We start from the raw sequence: 17,847 nt of genomic DNA, 5'->3' as shown, positions 1-17,847 counted from the left end.
AACCCAGTTCCAGCTTGGCACTTATAAGCAACTGAAAACAGTCCTGTAACGAGAGGCATCGGACCACGTTAATATGCAGTTCTACCAGCCTCACTCCTAACACAGCAGATTTTCTTCCTTCTTGATGCCTAGCTCACCAGAGCAGTCTCTGTATTCACTGGTGCTTTCCATGAAACTGGGCCAGAGCTAGAAACCACTCCACCCGTACCCTTTTCCAACAACTCCTGCCACTGCCTCTTCCTATTTCTAGTATCTTCTCTCTCCATTCTACAGCAGAGTTTAATTTTTGAGAGAAGCGGCTTTCTCTCCTAATTCTTAGTGAGCCAATGGTGTCACAGCTTTCTGTACTAATAGTCTTTTTCATTAGCGTTTCTCAAAACTTCATGGTTAGCCCCTAACAGGATCCAGGTAAGTCATCTATGCTCACCTTGATTTTTTTTGTTTTTTTTTTTTTACACAAATAAAACCTACCACTATAGCAAAAAGTTAAACATTGTTTCTAACAGTCTGTTCTGCACAATGACTAAAAATCCTCAAAGAGCTGCTGCATGGATTATGGTCCTTAGTGCCAGTGCACTGAGATAGTGCCATGAAAAAAAATGTCAGTCATGCTAATTATCTGCCTATTGAAACAAGCAGAAAACAGGACCAGCATCATATGTATCTATGTCCCTTTTTGCATTCACAGGAACTTCTACTGGTTCATTTAAAGCAACTAATTATGTGCTACTTTATATGCTAAGGTGTTAATTAAAACCAGCATAGTTTTACTGGTATAACCCCCCGTACACATTCCCATGAGAGGGCTTTTTCTTGGGCTTAGTTTATACATTGCTTGGGAAGGGGTTTTAAAAAAGGCCCTTATAACTATGCAAGTATGACAGGTAAAACTACTGGGGTTTCATGGCAGACGCTCGAGAGAAATGAACTAGGAGGACTGACCCACGGACCAAAGAAGTGAAACCCAACTGAAGTGATTTTTTTTCAGGTTCTTTAGGTTAACACTTATTTTACTAAAAACTTGGAGAAAAAGCTCTTTCAGAATTCAATACCTATTAATAGTCTATTAAGGACAGAGAAAATTTACACTGCGTATTTGAGTCACCCATTTAGTTTCTCAAAAACAATAGAGAGCACCCAAATTTGATGTTTCTGGTATTTCTAAGGAAAAAGCAAGCATAAAATTCCAGTATCTATTATACATAATAAAAAAGCAAGAGGAGCCAAAATAGTTCTCTTTTCCAAAGCAGGTCAAAAAATTTTCCTTCCAACATTTTTGATGTTAATTTTCACTATTAAGTAAAAAAAATTCAGAAAGATATGATTTTCAGATTGATAGCATCTCTTTAAAGTAAGGAGTATCCCAAAGCAATCACTGGACCTACCAGATCAGTTACAAATATCTGGAGAAGCAAGAGAGAAGATCCTTTGGCTACAGGTACACATTCATGAGCATACAAAGGTTTGACAGCAGGAAACCAGATTTAACTTTCTGCAAACACAAAGCATAATCTCTAGCAGCCCTTCTCCAGTGCAAGTGGGATGAACTAGCTCCATGCCCTTCCAGTCTCTTTGATGATACCCTGAATTCTGCCCAGTGTCAAGGCTTGGTGTACTAGAAAGAAAATGCTTAGTAAGAGATGTAAAGACCAAGTGTTACTGAGCTTCAGAAATGGCTAAAAGGGAACAGGAGAAAACTACAGAGCAGAGCAGACAACAGTTCATTCCAACCCTTTACTTTGTTTGTTTTGCTTTTTTAAATATAACTTCCATGCAGAGTTCTCCAGAGTAACTGCTGATGTCTGAGCCAGTCTCCTGGCCTTGGCACAGCCACAGATACCATTTAGCCACATGGGAGGAAAAGCTTTTGCTACATGACAGTTTTTTTACTTGTAGGCCAACAATGTGTTCTCATCTGAACATTACAGTAAATGTGTCCTATTGAGAATTTCTAACAAAAAACTGTACATGAGTTTACAAACATATTAACATATAAATAATGAGAAGCTTCCTGCCCGGAGCCTCCACAGTAGTCTTTTTGCTTGAGAATATAATACTGGAAGGGAAGACCCAATCCCTTTCCACAGCACCAGTCAGAGCTGGCTTAGTCCAGTCAGCTATTCTGCTCAAGCATCACAGGGTTTGTCTTCTTCAGTGCCTCTGGCTTCAATAAGCAGTCTGTCATTACTGTGCAAAAGCAAGAGTCCAATGCCTTTGAGAAGGAATCCTGCTGCTGAGAGGCCTGTGCCACCCGGTCATCGTTCTGGTCCGAGCTCTTGCTGGAAGGTTCGTTTCTTCTCCCGACAGTGCTTCTTGTGAGCAGGCCAGTCCTTCTGCTGGCACTGAGACCCACAGTACCTTGCTACCTGGCATCGGCCACATATATTGAATTCACGTAACTAGAAAAAATGCAGAAGAGTGATCAGTTAGCCAGCTCAGCCCCAACAGTCCAGGTAAGCCATTCCCCAAGATGCCAGACACACTGACAAGCCCCATCATAAATCTATCAGCATTTGGGAAATATGAACATCCAACAACTAGATTCACTGAATCAGTAGGATGTGCAACCATTGCACTAGCTTATGCTCTAAGGGCAACTGCAGCACTGAGAAGTTAACAGATGTAATGAGCTGCGACCACTGACCGTTTCACATTTTCAGATATCTGCTTCATTCAGACGAGGCTCAGCACTCAAACCACCCCTCACCCCATCTACTCTCTGCCAGTTTCCCCTTCCAAAACTCCTTTGTCTAAAGGTTGCCTATCACCTCCTTCCTAGCAATGGCTAGGCATGCTACTACTTTGACTCCTCTACTGCTCAGATCTTCATCTGCAGTTTTATCGCCTCTTGTCTAATGCAACTCCCCTCTTTTCAGTTTTCTGCAGCTCTCCAACAGGCCCAGAATGCTGCTGCCCATCCTCTGACATACAAAGCAGCATTAACACCCTCTCAGCAAGTTTATTAGATCAGTTCAGGTTCCAGTTCAAGATTTCCTATTTTTAAAACCCCAATGGATTTGCTTAACCCTTCCCCACCACTGGCTGCCTTGCTGTCCCTTCACAACCTTGCCACTTATAACAGAAGAGCCTTCTCTGCAGCTCTTGTCATCTGGAATAGCCCACTTTGTGTACCTCCCACCATGCATACTTGCTAAAGCATTTTGATATTCAGTCTGCATGGATTATACACGTAACTGTGGTATACAGCCAATTACTCAGAGTGTAAACACCTTAACAATTCCTCAGGCTTCGTGGTGGTCTAACGGGGAGTAATGAAATTCAAATGAAAAAGAGAAAGTTAGTACTACTAGAAAAAATACCTTGCAGTTATTAAGGCAGGGAATTTGCATCCGATGAAGTGAGCTGTAGCTCACGAAAGCTCATGCTCAAATAAATTGGTTAGTCTCTAACGTGCCACAAGTACTCCTTTTCTTTCTTCTATAGAGACTCAGATGAAGATTAGGGATGGTTTGAGACACTTAACTCTAGACAAGGCAAAGCACTGGAGACTACACTGCAGGGAACAATCTTTGGACACAAAGTGGCCTAGTGGGTCTCTTCCATCGCTACTTTCAGTGTACTTTGAACACACCTGTTTTTCAATCATTGTGCATGGGGGGTAGTGACATTCATAGTATGTGCATGAGTTTTCCTCTTCCTCCACAACGTCCCCATTAGCGTTGTAATACCGCGTTACATTCAGCACAGGAAACTGCTCTTCTATTGGATCAGTGGGAAGCTGCTGGATCGCCAGCCAGTACAGACTTTGTTCCCTTTAACAGAAAAAACACATGAATTCTTTAACCCCATTAGAGTTAAGGGTCCATTTGCATTCCTCCCTTAACCAGCCTCTTTTCAGGCCTGATGCAAAAACTACCACCAAAAAATGTTTAATTGAGGACACTGTATTTAAATAAGGGTCGATTAAAGGGCTTGTTCCCCAGTTTGAGCTCTCCTGGCCTGCTCTAATGTAGAAACTCTTGCCATTCACCAGTTTCTCAAAGGAAGTTTCTTAAATTGACCAATGTTCTGATCATCATCATCTTACTGGTGCTGCAGCTATTTCAACTTAGTAGACGAAGAAATTAATGAGATTGAAGCCCATAGGTCTCCACTAACATAACACATACACTGTTCTAATATTATTAAGACTGTACCATACAACTGAAACAAAACATCACTCAGGGAGATGAGTGAGGTCTGAAACTTACATGGACCATAGTCTATGCAGCAGAGCACAGACTCAGGCCCCCACAATACACTAGCACAATAGGATGGAATCTGATTCCAGTAACTCACTTTGTGTTTAATACGTATTAAGTTTGAATACCACTGCATTTGTTGGCTCATATCAGCTATGCTGGAATTTTGGTGCCTCAGGATAAGAGCCACAAGTGCACTATAACGAGCTAAATGCCAGATGACTAAAGATCGTGCTACTGGCTTCAGCAACACAGTATTTGAGCACCAAGCACGGGATTTCTCAGGACTAACTGTATGTGGCAAGATTTTTCTCCGCACTAAATCTCTATGCAAACTATGCTGGAAAGACCCCCAAAATAGTTCGCACTCAAGGCTGAGTTATCATCTCCCTTCATGTTTTTGGTTTAATTTTAGTTTCCTCAAGTTGCAGGAGGTAGGTTTTTATCTTTTATTGCTTGATATTAGCCAGTTGTAATATTGTCATGCTTGGCTTGTTACACAACACTTTAATACATTTCAAAGATCTATGTTACGGGGATTGAGTGATCTTTATTACTAGTAGTGCAACACAAGTGACAGGATTGTTTCAGCATTAGATGCTGTAGTGATGGACATTACAGAAACATCTGCTGGACAGTTGTTGCATCTGCTGATGCGTCTACTTGACCTAAGAAATCCTGACATCACAGGTAGTTACTGCAAAACTACTGTGATGTCAAACTATGACTCCAAACAAGCACTCCTGATCCTAGGGGCTGAGCCATTTTTTTAATAGTATCTACTTCAAGTCACATAACCCCTATTATCACAAGGGATTGTAAGCACTTTACAAGCTACGCACAGGGAACACTTCATCAACTGACCTACAGCAACTTCTGGAAAGTTAGGAGGCTACTGTGTAGCGTTTAACTGTTTAGGACAGGAATTGAAATCCTTTATCCAGTTAAAACTGCAGACTTAGTTTTATGATGCCCAAATGCCATCATCCAAGTGGAATGGAATGTATGCAAGTTTAATAAAAAGCTACATTTGTAGCCAACAAGATTTTGATTGTTTTCTTCTTTCAACAATTATGATATAAATAGCCTTGGAGGAATTCAATTTTTGTAGTTTAAGTAGATATCAATGTATTTTTAATTTTTTGTATTTTAATCTAAGTTTTCACAGTTGTGGAAAATTACAGGGGGAGGGTTAGACAATATGTAACAACAGAACACATTGAAACTCAAAAAAGTAAAGCTTTATAACCACTAAACTACATATTGTCAATGTCATATCAGAATAGACAAAGTAATTAGTTCACGACTTTTTTTTTTTAAATTTTGCCTATCTAAATTCTGATCATCATCAATGGAAATTTTTCGTTGGTTTGTGAGTGTCCCTGCCACAATTCTAAAAGACAAAGAACAGAAAAGGAGGGGAGACAGTTGGTCACAGTGATGACAGTTTGTTTTGTCTATAAACCACAATAATAATTTGTTGGATGCAGCTTACTCCTGAGCTCCATTACATCTCACCCATAAATATTGCTTTGATATACCTTTGTTTACTAGAAATGTCTTCAGCCTTGGGTCTCCATCCCCACGGGACTAAACGCAGATTGTCCAGTCGGTTGTCTACTGTCACTGCATTCAAATGCACCACTTGAAATCCTGGGGCAATCCCTCCCCGGTGCCTCTCCCTGGAAGAGATTAAATACAATTTGCAGTTCACAGCAAAGTACAGTTCTCCATAGACCATGGATGGTGTGCTCCTTGCCAGAAGGAGTAGTGTATCAGAGATAACATTCATGTCACTGTAGTGACAGATCTTCATGGCATTCTTATTAGAATAGACTTATTCCACAAGTTTACTATTCTGCCATAAAAGTGCTCTAGCTCAAAAATTTAATTGTAAGGCCACAGTCTACTCCCTTAATTGAAAAAGAAAATTACAGAATAAAATTTTATAGCACTTCTGCAAGACGTTAGGACAGTCAAGATGCATTAGATCAGATACACTTAGGTGCATGCGTAACATGCACATGCAACACAGTTAGAGCTCCATTAGGAAGTCTCTGAGCAAGGACTTAAAGGCTCCAGAGCTTCACCAGTAACCAGCAAGCACCATTTTAGTGCCAGTAATTCTATACAGTACACACTATAAAGACTCCTTTGGAACCATTGTGGGCTTTCGTGACCAGCAGGTACAAATAGAGATTTGTTTAAACAAAGGTTTCAGAGGAACAGCCGTGTTAGTCTGTATTCGCAAAAAGAAAAGGAGTACTTGTGGCACCTTAGAGACTAACCAATTTATTTGAGCATGAGCTTTCATGAGCTACAGCTCACTTCATCAGTAAACATCTGATGAAGTGAGCTGTAGCTCACGAAAGCTCATGCTCAAATAAATTGGTTAGTCTCTAAGGTGCCACAAGTACTCCTTTTCTTTTTGTTTAAACAAAGAGGTTGGACAATTAGAATTTACAGGCCTTGCTTAATATACCACCCTCCCCCCCATCTACATTTATTTCCTCAAAAAGAAAAGGAGTACTTGTGGCACCTTAGAGACTAACCAATTTATTTGAGCATGAGCTTTCGTGAGCTACAGCTCACTTCATCAGATGCATACCGTGGAAACTGCAGCAGACTTTATATATACACAGAGAATATGAAACAATACCTCCTCCCACCCCACTGTCCTGCTGGTAATAGCTTATCTAAAGTGATCATCAGGTGGGCCATTTCCAGCACAAATCCAGGTTTTCTCACCCTCCACCCCCCCACACAAATTCACTCTCCTGCTGGTGCTAGCCCATCCAAAGTGACAACTCTTTACATAATCAAGTCGGGCTATTTCCTGCATAAATCCAGGTTCTCTCACATCCCCCCACCCCCATACACACACAAACTCACTCTCCTGCTGGTAATAGCTCCCCCCGAGATGTTCTGGTTTAACTTGGATTTAAACTTGTTTAAACAGTTTAGATGAGCTATTACCAGCAGGAGAGTGAGTTTGTGTGTGTATGGGGGTGGGGGGGATGTGAGAAAACCTGGATTTTGCAGGAAATAGCCCGACTTGATTATGTAAAGAGTTGTCACTTTGGATGGGCTAGCACCAGCAGGAGAGTGAATTTGTGTGGGGGGGTGGAGGGTGAGAAAACCTGGATTTGTGCTGGAAATGGCCCACCTGATGATCACTTTAGATAAGCTATTACCAGCAGGACAGTGGGGTGGGAGGAGGTATTGTTTCATATTCTCTGTGTATTTATAAAGTCTGCTGCAGTTTCCACGGTATGCATCTGATGAAGTGAGCTGTAGCTCACGAAAGCTCATGCTCAAATAAATTGGTTAGTCTCCAAGGTGCCACAAGTACTCCTTTTCTTTTTGCGAATACAGACTAACACGGCTGTTACTCTGAAACCTGTCATTTATTTCCTCCTACTCCTTTCATTCCCTACATGCCTCCCCCCATTACTGTTCCTTTCATCTTTCTTCTGCTCTTTCACCCCATCAACCTGCTTTCTGTCCATGGGCAAGTGTCATTCCTGGCCCATCCTCCTTTTCTATTCCCAACTCATTTCGTGTAGCAATCTCTCTAAATCACCCCTGTCCTGAATTATTCCTCCATGTCTTAATTTCAGAGTGCAAGTCTGCAGGGCAGGGAGCTGGATCCGGCTATGTGCTTTGGAAAGCGACGAGTAATTTACAGCACTATAAGAGAATGTTAACAGTAGGAGCAATGAACATTAAAGGTATTTCATGTGGGGATGGAGGCACAGCTCATTAAGCTTGCCCCACACTTCCCATTATAAGTCCCTGTTTTCAGTTGCTTATAAAACTTTGCCTAATTTTAACAGTTTAAGTTAAAATTTTCCACATTGGGGGTCTGCCTCAGGCTAGATGTTTTTGGAAAATTTCAGCCAAAAAGGTTCAACTGTTCCTGAGAACCAGGATTAGAAAAAATATTTTGTCCATGTTAAAAAAAAATTCTTGAGTCCTTTTCTTTGAAATGCTCTAGCACTCCCCTGCTTTAGACCGGGGACAGCCTTTTGCGCCTTTTGCCTTCCCCATGAAAATCCACCCAAATGTGGTCACAAGCCTTTCAAAAAATCAGTTTGCACATACTCAGTGAAGACATTAGAACTTAGCAGTAAAAACGTCTGACAATTCCATATATGCCTCTCTCTGCTCCCAGTGCTGACCAGACTGCAATGTGTCATCCTCAGAGCCACAATGCATGCTCCAGCCCAGGCTGCAGGATGCAAAGCTGGATTTTACTTTTAACTGCTCCTCTGGACCTGGGTGGGACCAGGCACTAGAATTAAGAGCAAGGAGCCTGTCCCGCCTGTGCTCTCAATGACCTAACTGGTGGCATCTGATAGAGTCAGGGAGTCAAACTGGGATGAGAAGACTGAAGAGACTGGGACAAGGAATCAATGATTGGGCAGAAGCAGTCAAGCCTGGGAGAATGGGCAGAAGAACATATGCCTACTAGGGTAGGCCAGAGCCTGAAATAAAGACCAAGATTCCTGCATCTCTCCATTCCTCTCCTGTCAAACAATATCTGGGAAACCCATTAGCAAAGTGTGCAGCTCATCCCCTTCGAGTGCTGGTCCACATAAGATGACAACCTATTACTGCAATCAGTTACCCCAGTAGCTCAAGTGGTAGAAGCCTGTGCAGTGGATCTAAATATTCCAATCCTGCCGTTAACACACAGGGATGTCAGTAGGATGCCACATGATGGAATTTGTTTTTTTAGTTTGCTTTTTAAAAAACCCTATGAAATAATACATATGTTAGAAGAACACTACATTTGCAAAGTCAAGCAATCAAAAGTTAGAAAATGCCTGAATTAAAGGTGCACATGCAACCTTAATTTGGCCCCATGTCTATGCGTGATAGAGTCTTTAATTACACGATCAGGCTATTTTTTCCACAGGACTCCTCATGCCTCCGAGAATAAAAAAGGATGAGTGGGGAAGGAAAACTCATCCTGAGGGCAGATTAGCCAGGGAGACATGAAAATCCTGCTTTGGGGAATGAATGGGCAAGGGCCTGTCCTGAGGCCATGGGCAAGTATAACAGGGAAGGATATGGAGCCCTTTTGTAAAGGACATTGGCAGTGTTGTTTAGGCTGCTGTCACCATTTAGTCCCAACTAAGTGCTGCAAATCACACTCCATTGAAGTAAATAGGATAGAGAGAAATAAGCTTCCCCTTTGCATTCTGGGAGTAGCTAGTTTCCTGTGCTGAGGGCTGAGCTGTGATTTTAAACTAATTTTAGTTAAACTGGTGTCAAAGGCAGTTTCGACACTTATTTTGAAACCGCAATATGCAGTACTAACTCAAGATTGTTAAGTAGACAACCCCTAAAATGGCAACAACTCATCAGTAATGTCAGGCAGACAAGCTTAGCTCTTGCAGTATAAGCTGCATTCTTGCAGAAAATGCCAACTGACTCAAACTTTTCTACCTGCTGCAGTTTTCTCCGGTTCTGAAATTAGGTTTAGAAAAGAGGCAAGGTTTGGGGTTGGGAACCGTGACTGGCTATTGGATGAGGACAACACTTCATCGTTTCATTTAAAGACCTCAAAGTGCTTTAGCGTCACAGCCCACTTGGAAGGAGGGCAGAACTTCGGGCTTGGCCTGCCAAGGAGAACATGGGGTTTTGTTCTGTAAGTCAATTCATGTAAGTCAATCTGAGCGACGCTGGAGCTCGGACTACTGGGGCAGGAAAAAGCGCAAGACCACTGACCAGGCTGTAGCTGGATGGTGCCTGCAACCACGTTGTGGGAGGAATTAGGCAGGGAGGAATACTTGCCCAGAATGTGTCCCCATGTAACTAAAGGTTATCATAATTAAGGCTGCGAGTTTGTCACAGAGGTCGCGGACGTCACGGATTCCGTGATCTCAATGACTTCTGCAGTGGCTGGTGTGCCTGGCTCAGGGGCAGTCTCTTGGGCCACTGAATCTCCCCCTGCCCCCACAGCAGTTGGGGTGTGGAATGGGGCAGGGGATTGGGGCATGGGACAGAGTGAGGCAGACTGAGTGGCACTTACCTGGGGGGCTCCCCAGAAGTGGCAACATCCCCCTCGCTCAGCCGCTAGGCGGAGTCGTGGCCAGGCAGCTCTGCACATTGCCTCTGCCCATAGCACTAGCTTCACCGCTCCCATTGGTCGGGAATCACAGCCAATGGGAGCTGTGGGGGCAGTGCCTGCAGGCAAAGGCAGCACCCAGAGCTGCCTGGCCATACCTCCGCCTAGCAGCTAAGCAAGGGGGATGTCGCCGCTTTTGGGGAACCCCCCAGGTAAGCGCCACTCAGTCTGCCTCACTCCGTCCCATGCCCCAATTCCCTGCCCCCTCCCACACCCAAACTCTGCTGCTGCTGCAGGGGGGAAGAGGGGAGGTGCGGAGCCAGGTAAGGAGCCTGCCAGCCCCGGCAACCCAATCCCCCCGGAACCAGCAGGAGTCCCGGATCCAGGACCACGTACCACTGCCCCACTCCCCCCGCCCAAGCACCCGCGAGGGCCCTGGGCAGCCCCCCCCCCCCAAGTTTTATTCATTGGTATTTGTTGTAAAAGTCATGGACAGGTCATGGGCCATGAATTTTTGTTTACTGCCCATGACTTTTACTAAAAATACCCATGACTAAAACGTAGCCTTAATCATAATGCATACATGCACGGGGAGGGAGCATAAAGAGATACTATTTTATGTACACAATTCAACTGAATTCATTAGAATTTATTCAAACAGTAAAGCAGTCTTGTTACTGAAAGAGGGAATGAATGGGCTGCTCAATATGCAAACAGCTGGACCACCACAATATGGATAACTTTCAGTCAGTCATTTGAACAAAAGCTGTATCCTTTTATGGGATTATTAATTCTACTTATGGACTTTAGTTATTACAGCATTAGGTTTGTGTCTACTGCAGTGGGCAATCTGATTTACTAAACAATTATGGTCAGTTACCTTTGCAACGAGATTATCCAGCATTGCCAGAGGCACTAAACCTAACAGGTGCAGAATGCTGAGGACTTGTCTACACTTGAAATGATACAGCAGCAACGCTTCAGCATAGACACTACCTATGCTGACAGGAGGGTTTCTCCTGTCAGCATAGGTAATCCACCTCCCTGACAGGTGGGTAGCTAGGTCGACTGCAGAATTCTTCTATTGACATAGCGCTGTCTACACAAGAGGTTTATTGTTTAACTGTGTCACACCCCTGAGCAACGTAGCTGGGTTGACCTAACATTTCTAACACAGGCCTTAGACACCAGTGAGGGGCAGTATGTGAAAACACTATTTGGGGGGAGGAGGGGGATCTCAGGGGGGTCCCACAGTTGCATGAATATTTAGCCAGAAAATTCATTAAGCGGTAGGTTTGAGTGGATATTTTCTGGGCAACTCCAATTTAGGGAAACAATATACGAACTCATCAAGGTGACCAACAAACAATATCCCTAGGTTTATTTCTCAAAATAAAGGGCTTTCAATGACTACTTCAGGATTCTCTCACCATAAGCAAAAAGAAAAGGAGTACCTGTGGCACCTTAGAGACTACCAAATTTATTTGAGCATAAGCTTTTGCGAGCTACAGCTTCATCCAGTGAAGTGAGCTGTAGCCCACGAAAGCTTATGCTCAAATAAATGGGTTAGTCTCTAAGGTGCCACAAGTACTCCTTTTCTTTTTGCGGATACAGACTAACACAGCTACTACTCTGAAACCTCACCATAAGCAGTACCTTTTCTACAAACTTTTAAGTTCAGTTTTTAGTTACCAATGATAGTCAAGGCTTTGTTCTGTGCATAAAAGGGAGCAAAATAAGTTCCTACAAGATAGCTAGACAGGAGAACACACACTTTACAAAGTTAAATAACCAATTTAAAGTACTGAACATATCAGCCTCTGAAGTGTTTAGATAGGAGGCACAGGTGACTTGCCTGACAAAGGATCTAGAGCACTGACTAGTATTCAATAAAGTGTACAAACTTGGAAGTTAGTAGCAAACAAAGCACCACCACGTTGAAACAGTCTGTTGAACCTTTAGCATTGTCCTATCCCAATCAATCATTCATAAGACTGAGCAAACACACAAAACATTCACATCTCACTGGTACTACTGGAAGTTATACTTGCATATGATGGGGTGAACAGAACCCAAAGATTCCAGGAATTTAGTAACTCCTAGATTTAAACTATGGGTATAGATGGGCATAATTCGGGCAAACAATTAGTTTCCCATGAGCAACATTTCTTACAGAGAGACTGGTTTTGTTCTTTATTAAGCCTTGTAACAAAGCAGATCTCCAATTGCACCCACTGTTAGTGTAATAATGCATTTAGTGCACATAATACATTATTTAATGTACAAACAAACTGAAGATTGCAAGCTACACCCCTGACTGAAACCTTTAGTATATTAATTCTTTGTACACCTACCACAGTAGCTCATGCAGCAGACGCCCAGATCCCCTTCCTCTGTTTTTGTCAAAAGCATAAGCAAATATTTTAGCACCATTTCCATCAGCATCTACCTCCATCCGAGCCTGGAGAGAAGGAAAGAGTGTTCTGTGACCAAGGGCATTCAACTGTCAGCAGCATTGCTTAACATTCCATTTGGGAAATGGGAGATAGGAAAGACCAACACCCAACATCATCTGCCCCCTGCAACTGCAGGAAACTGATTATGTGCCACTTCATCTTAATGGGATTTTAGTTATTTAATACTTCTGTATTAGACAGAGACCAAAAGGTTCTGCTATTGCACAAATGTGATGATCTGGGGAGAAGGAAGAGGTTGACTACACACAGCAGAAATGCTATGGGCAAAGACGACGTGGGCCTGTGGTTAGGGTGTCAGCCTAGCTTCTCTGCTCTGCTACAGACAATGGACAAGTCACCTGGTCTCTCTGTGCCACTGTGCCCCGTTTGTAAAATGGGGATAACAGTACTTCCCAATCGCACAGGGATGCTGGTAGGATAAGTGCATTAAAAATTGTAATGACTCAGATATTATGGTACAGGGGCCTTAGAAGGACTTTTGAAAGACAGACAGAATTCACCATTGAGTCATGTAGAGCCCACACTTGTTGCTTCAGAATTTATTATGTTTTCCTCACCACACCACAGCAGCTGCTAATGGGACTGGAATGGAGAAGGAAAAGGGAAACATGATCTTTCTCTACACAGACAAAAAAGGGTGTGTTTTTTAAACCACCCCACCCACCTTAACACCCACATACACAGTTTAATACCTTTAAGGACAGTTGAGCTGGTCTGTGAACACCACAGTCTTAAAGGTTGTGTCTACCCAGGTATAGGGAGGGGGTTCAATTGAGTTAAGCTAACTTGATTGAAAATAGACCTTTTCTGCCTCTATAGATTTACCCTATAACTAAACCTTTTTAAACAAGGTTGCAGCTTAACAATTGTAATTATGTATGTCTCATTATGTATGGGGGGGTGGAGGGTGAGAAAACCTGGATTTGTGCTGGAAATGGCCCAACCTGATGATCACTTTAGATAAGCTATTACCAGCAGGACAGTGGGGTGGGAGGAGGTATTGTTTCATATTCTCTGTGTGTATATAAAGTCTGCTGCAGTTTCCACGGTATGCATCCGATGAAGTGAGCTGTAGCTCACGAAAGCTCATGCTCAAATAAATTGGTTAGTCTCTAAGGTGCCACAAGTACTCCTTTTCTTTTTGCGAATACAGACTAACACGGCTGTTACTCTGAAACCTTACAGGTTAATATCCATGTTCAGAAGCCATGCTGTAAACTTAGAGGCTAGTAGTAATGTTAATAGCTATCTATCCTCTCTAGAGAGGGGAATTGTCATTTGCTAGCACTATTCTAGCCACAGTATGTCAAGAGTCTAATAACCACATTGGCTCAGAGAACTTAAAGCTCAGAACACTTACCTCAAAAGAGTAACTCTCCACTAATGGGATGTCTTGTTCATCTATTAGCGTGTACTTTGTCTAAAATATACCAAACATGTTAAAGGCAGTTAAGAACAGCTGTAACTTTTTGAAAGATATAAGGTTAATACTGAAGTTATTCTACAGTATAATTTAACTAGCAGTATTTTAACTCGGCAAGTAAGCAGCACCTGCACAACCGGTTCCTGATGACATCACTTTACTGGGAACAGATTTTTTAGCTCTATTCTTTACACCAGGGGTTCTCAACCTCTTTCTTTCTGCACCCCCTTCCCCATAAAACCTCCATGGCCCATCTGTTCCACAACAACTATTTTTCTGCATGTCCAGTAGATTAAAAGCCAGGGCTGGCACTAGTGGATAGCAAGCAGGGCAACTGCCTTTGAAAGCCCACATGACAGGGGCTCCGCAAAGCTAAGTTGCTCCGGCTTTGGCTTCAGCCCCACGCAGCTTTGGCTTTCTGCCCTAAGCCCCATAGAGTCCAACACCGGCCCTGCTCTCTGGTTTACTTTGGTGGACCCCCTGAAACCTGCTTGCGGCCCCCCCAGGGGACTTCAGAATCTGCTGCCTTACACAACCAAGGCTTGCCATGTGAAGTGGGATGGCAAAGCATCCAGACCCTAGGTTTAACACAGGATCCACTAGCATTGTATTGTGGAAGTTATTAAAATATTAGTGATGTATCCAGTTATTTACCCGTTACCTAATCTAGAAAGAATATGTTCAGCCCCGCAGGGCGAAGGACCCCCGCGGCGGGTCGCCGCTCCGGAGCGGAGGGAAGGAATGCGCCCCCGTGCCCTGGGGAGAGACCAGGTGGGCGAGGTAAGGTCTGTAACTGGACCAACCTCTACAGCGCAGAGAGGCGCCTCTGAGCCCGAGGAGCCCTTCCTCAGCGCGCCCCGCCCGCCGCAGCCCCGGGGCAGCGCGCCCCGCCCGCCGCCCTCGCTCCTGTCAAAGCCCCGTCGCCCCCCCACGAACTCAGAAAAGGCGGAGAACAGACGCGGAGGCCGCTCAGCGGCGACCGCCCGCGTCTCCCCCGAAACCTGGGGCCCGCGAAGGCGACCCCGCCCGCCCAGGAGCGCCGCGCCCGGAGGCATCGCGGCGCGGGACGGGCCGAGCCCCGCGGCAGGACCCGGGCTGGGCGCGAGCACACGCACGGCACGGGCGGACTCGGCAGCGGCTCCATCGACGAGCGGAGCCGGCCCGAGCGCCCAGGCCCCGCGGCCGGAGACCGCCCCCCGCGCTGGCGCCGCCCGCCCCATCATCCCCGGGACGAGGCTGCGACCCTGGGGCCGGGGACGCGAACGCCCCGGGCAGCCCGGCCGGGCCCCGCGCGCCCCGACGCGGAGCGGCCCCGGGCCCGCCCCCCAGCGACTCCCGCGCCCCGGCGAGGGCCGCGCTTCCCGCCCGCCGCGCGCCCCGGCCAGGCCAGGCGAGGGCCGCGCTTCCCGCCCGCCGCGCGCCCGGGGCAGCGCTGCCGCCTGGGAGCCCCCGCGGGCCCCGCCAGGGCCGCCGCCGCCGCCCAGGGCCCCCGCCCGGCCGCGCTCGAGCCCCGCCGCCCCGCGCCGCGCACCTTGCCGGCCACCCGGCCGAGCCGCACGATCCCCAGCTTGAAGTCGGTCATGGCCGGGCCGGGCCGGGCTCGGCGCCGCCGCCTGCGCTCGGGACTCTGAGCCCGGAGCCGCCGCTGCCACGCGCCGCCGCCTCGCGCACACCCGGGGGGCGGGACAGCACCCCGCCGCCCTCCCTGCGGCGCTCGGCCAATCACGGCACGCGTCGGGCTGCGCGTCACCCGCCTCCGCCGCGCTCGCGCCCAATCGGGAGGCGCGGCTGTGCGGCGTGACGCGGGGCAGCGGCCACACACAATGACGTCACACTCGCGGGAAGCTTTGTGCCGCCAACACTGGAGCGGAGCGACGCCACGGGGGGGGGGGGGGCGTTAAAGGCGCCGCCGCCTCCTTCTCCTCCTCCAGCCTCGCCGGCCAGTGCCGCCGCCCCCCTCTGAAACCCCTTGGACTACGCCCGGCCCCCGCCCCCTGGGCCCCCTGCTGAGAGTAGTTACCAACGGCTCACACTCGAGCTGGAAGGGCATATCGAGCGTGTCTGCCCTAGGTCTCAGAGTAACAGCCTCTCTGTGTGTATATAAAGTCTGCTGCAGTTTGCACGGTATGCATCCGATGCAGTGAGCTGTAGCTGGAAGCTCATGGCTCAAATAAATTGGTTAGTCTCTAAGGTGCCACAAGTCCTCCTTTTCTTTTTGTCCTAGGTCTGGTTCTATTCAGTATATTCATAAGCGATTTGTATAATGGCATAGAGAGTGCACTTACAAAGTTTCACAAAAAGAAAAGGAGGACTTGTGGCACCTTAGAGACTAACCAATTTATTTGAGCATGAGCCTTCGTGAGCTACAGCCCACTGCTCAAATTAGTCTCTAAGGTGCCACAAGTCCTCCTTTTCTTTTTGCGAATACAGACTAACACGGCTGCTACTCTGAAACCTTACAAAGTTTGTGAACAGAACTGTGACGGAATCCCCTGCGTACAACCTGGAGCTGTAGGAATGCTATGCCCCCTTAACTCTCCAGTTTGGGATTTCTCACACAAAGCTGTGCCAGTGACAAACAGCAAACCCCTCCTGGCACTGTTATCCCTCAGCCACCTGTATGTGGAGCCCCACACCAGCTAAATTGCATGAATGCTCCAAAAGCCACTCATGAATCATATAAAGAGAGGCACCAGCAAGTCACCCTAGCCTTTAACCCCAGAAATAAGCTATTTTGCACTACTTACGACTCCCATGGACAGCGCAAGCTCATTAATTAGTTTGCCACTTCAACAAAGGAAAGCAGACATGCACCAGCCTTTGTCATCTGAGCTGAGATTCCCCAAGCATTTCAACCAAAAACACACTGTTTTAGGTAAAATATAAAAACAGATTTATTGATTACAGAAAGATAAATTGTAAGTGATTATAAGTAGCAGGCATAGAGATCAGAGTTGGTTACATAAGAAATAAGACTAAACTCACAATCTAAATTCTCAGAGGGGTAGCCGTGTTAGTCTGGATCTGTAAAAGCAGATGTGGCACCTTATAGACTAACAGACGGAGCATAAGCTTTCGTGCGTGAATACCCACTTCGATGCACGTCATCTAAATCTAAATTCTGCAGAGCAAGCAAGATTTGAATCAAGCAGTCACCCTAATATAGGTTACAGGCAGTTCACAGTTCTCAGTACCCAGGCTGGAATCCCTTTCCAGCCTGGGACCAATCTCCCCAGTTCAAAGTCTTTGTCTTCCAGTTCCAGGTGTTGAGATGGGGGCGAGAGAGGCCAAGTGATGCTGCAACTTTCCCTCTTTTATACTTTCTTCCAGCTGATAGAAAGACCCTTGCTGTGATGTGGGGGTTAGGCAATCCCCATGGGTTAGGTAGTCCCCACTACATAGGTGCCCTCTCCAAGGTGTCTCTGGGATTGTGGATTCCTTTTGATGAGCCATCAACGCCGGGCAGTGATGGTTGCCCCTTTGTCATTACTGAAAGGCCAGCAGTGTGTCTCCCAACCTCATAACATATTTCAAGAACACGCACATAGTAATATTTCATAATTTCACATGCGCATACAATTCAACAGGATATTAATGTCCAACAGTTCAATACTTTTATAATGATACCTCACAAGGCATGCATATGACACAGCAGTGAATATGGGGATT

At 45.8% G+C, this 17,847-nt stretch overlaps 1 protein-coding gene across 3 annotated transcripts; it reads right to left on the bottom strand.

Annotated features, from left to right (window-relative positions):
- Positions 1 to 1,720: 1,720 nt before the first annotated feature.
- On the bottom strand, positions 1,721 to 15,850 carry ZMYND19 (zinc finger MYND-type containing 19). Of its 3 annotated transcripts, XM_048823225.2 has the most exons (7): positions 14,840 to 14,967; positions 14,116 to 14,175; positions 13,256 to 13,337; positions 12,633 to 12,739; positions 5,744 to 5,884; positions 3,593 to 3,773; positions 1,721 to 2,399 (listed from the first exon to the last, which is right to left on the bottom strand). In XM_048823225.2, the coding sequence occupies exons 3-7, from the start codon at positions 13,256 to 13,258 to the stop codon at positions 2,256 to 2,258; spliced, it is 576 nt and encodes a 191-aa protein (XP_048679182.1). In that variant the 5' UTR covers positions 13,259 to 13,337; positions 14,116 to 14,175; positions 14,840 to 14,967; the 3' UTR covers positions 1,721 to 2,255. The 3 variants fall into 3 exon arrangements, with proteins under 3 accessions (XP_048679182.1, XP_048679181.1, XP_074976505.1); XM_048823224.2 differs by lacking the exons at positions 13,256 to 13,337; positions 14,840 to 14,967 and adding an exon at positions 15,710 to 15,850; XM_075120404.1 differs by lacking the exon at positions 13,256 to 13,337 and having other exon boundaries at positions 14,840 to 14,964.
- Positions 15,851 to 17,847: the final 1,997 nt, after the last annotated feature.

This window comes from Caretta caretta, chromosome 16, assembly GCF_965140235.1.
Source record: "Caretta caretta isolate rCarCar2 chromosome 16, rCarCar1.hap1, whole genome shotgun sequence".
NCBI classification, from domain to species: Eukaryota; Metazoa; Chordata; order Testudines; family Cheloniidae; genus Caretta; species Caretta caretta.
This window is presented reverse-complemented; position numbering and strand designations above follow the sequence as displayed.

What these genes read in the sequence shown, in the direction of transcription:
- ZMYND19 (XM_048823224.2), bottom strand. Translation starts at nt 15,760, where the DNA reads ATGACCGACTTCAAGCTGGGGATCGTGCGGCTCGGCCGGGTGGCCGGC. An exon ending in TGGAGAGTTACTCTTTTGAG is followed by an intron (nt 12,740 to 14,115) that starts GTAAGTGTTCTG and finishes CCTTCTCTCCAG; the next exon opens with GCTCGGATGGAGGTAGATGC. An exon ending in GACATTTCTAGTAAACAAAG is followed by an intron (nt 3,774 to 5,743) that starts GTATATCAAAGC and finishes TTTCTGTTAAAG; the next exon opens with GGAACAAAGTCTGTACTGGC.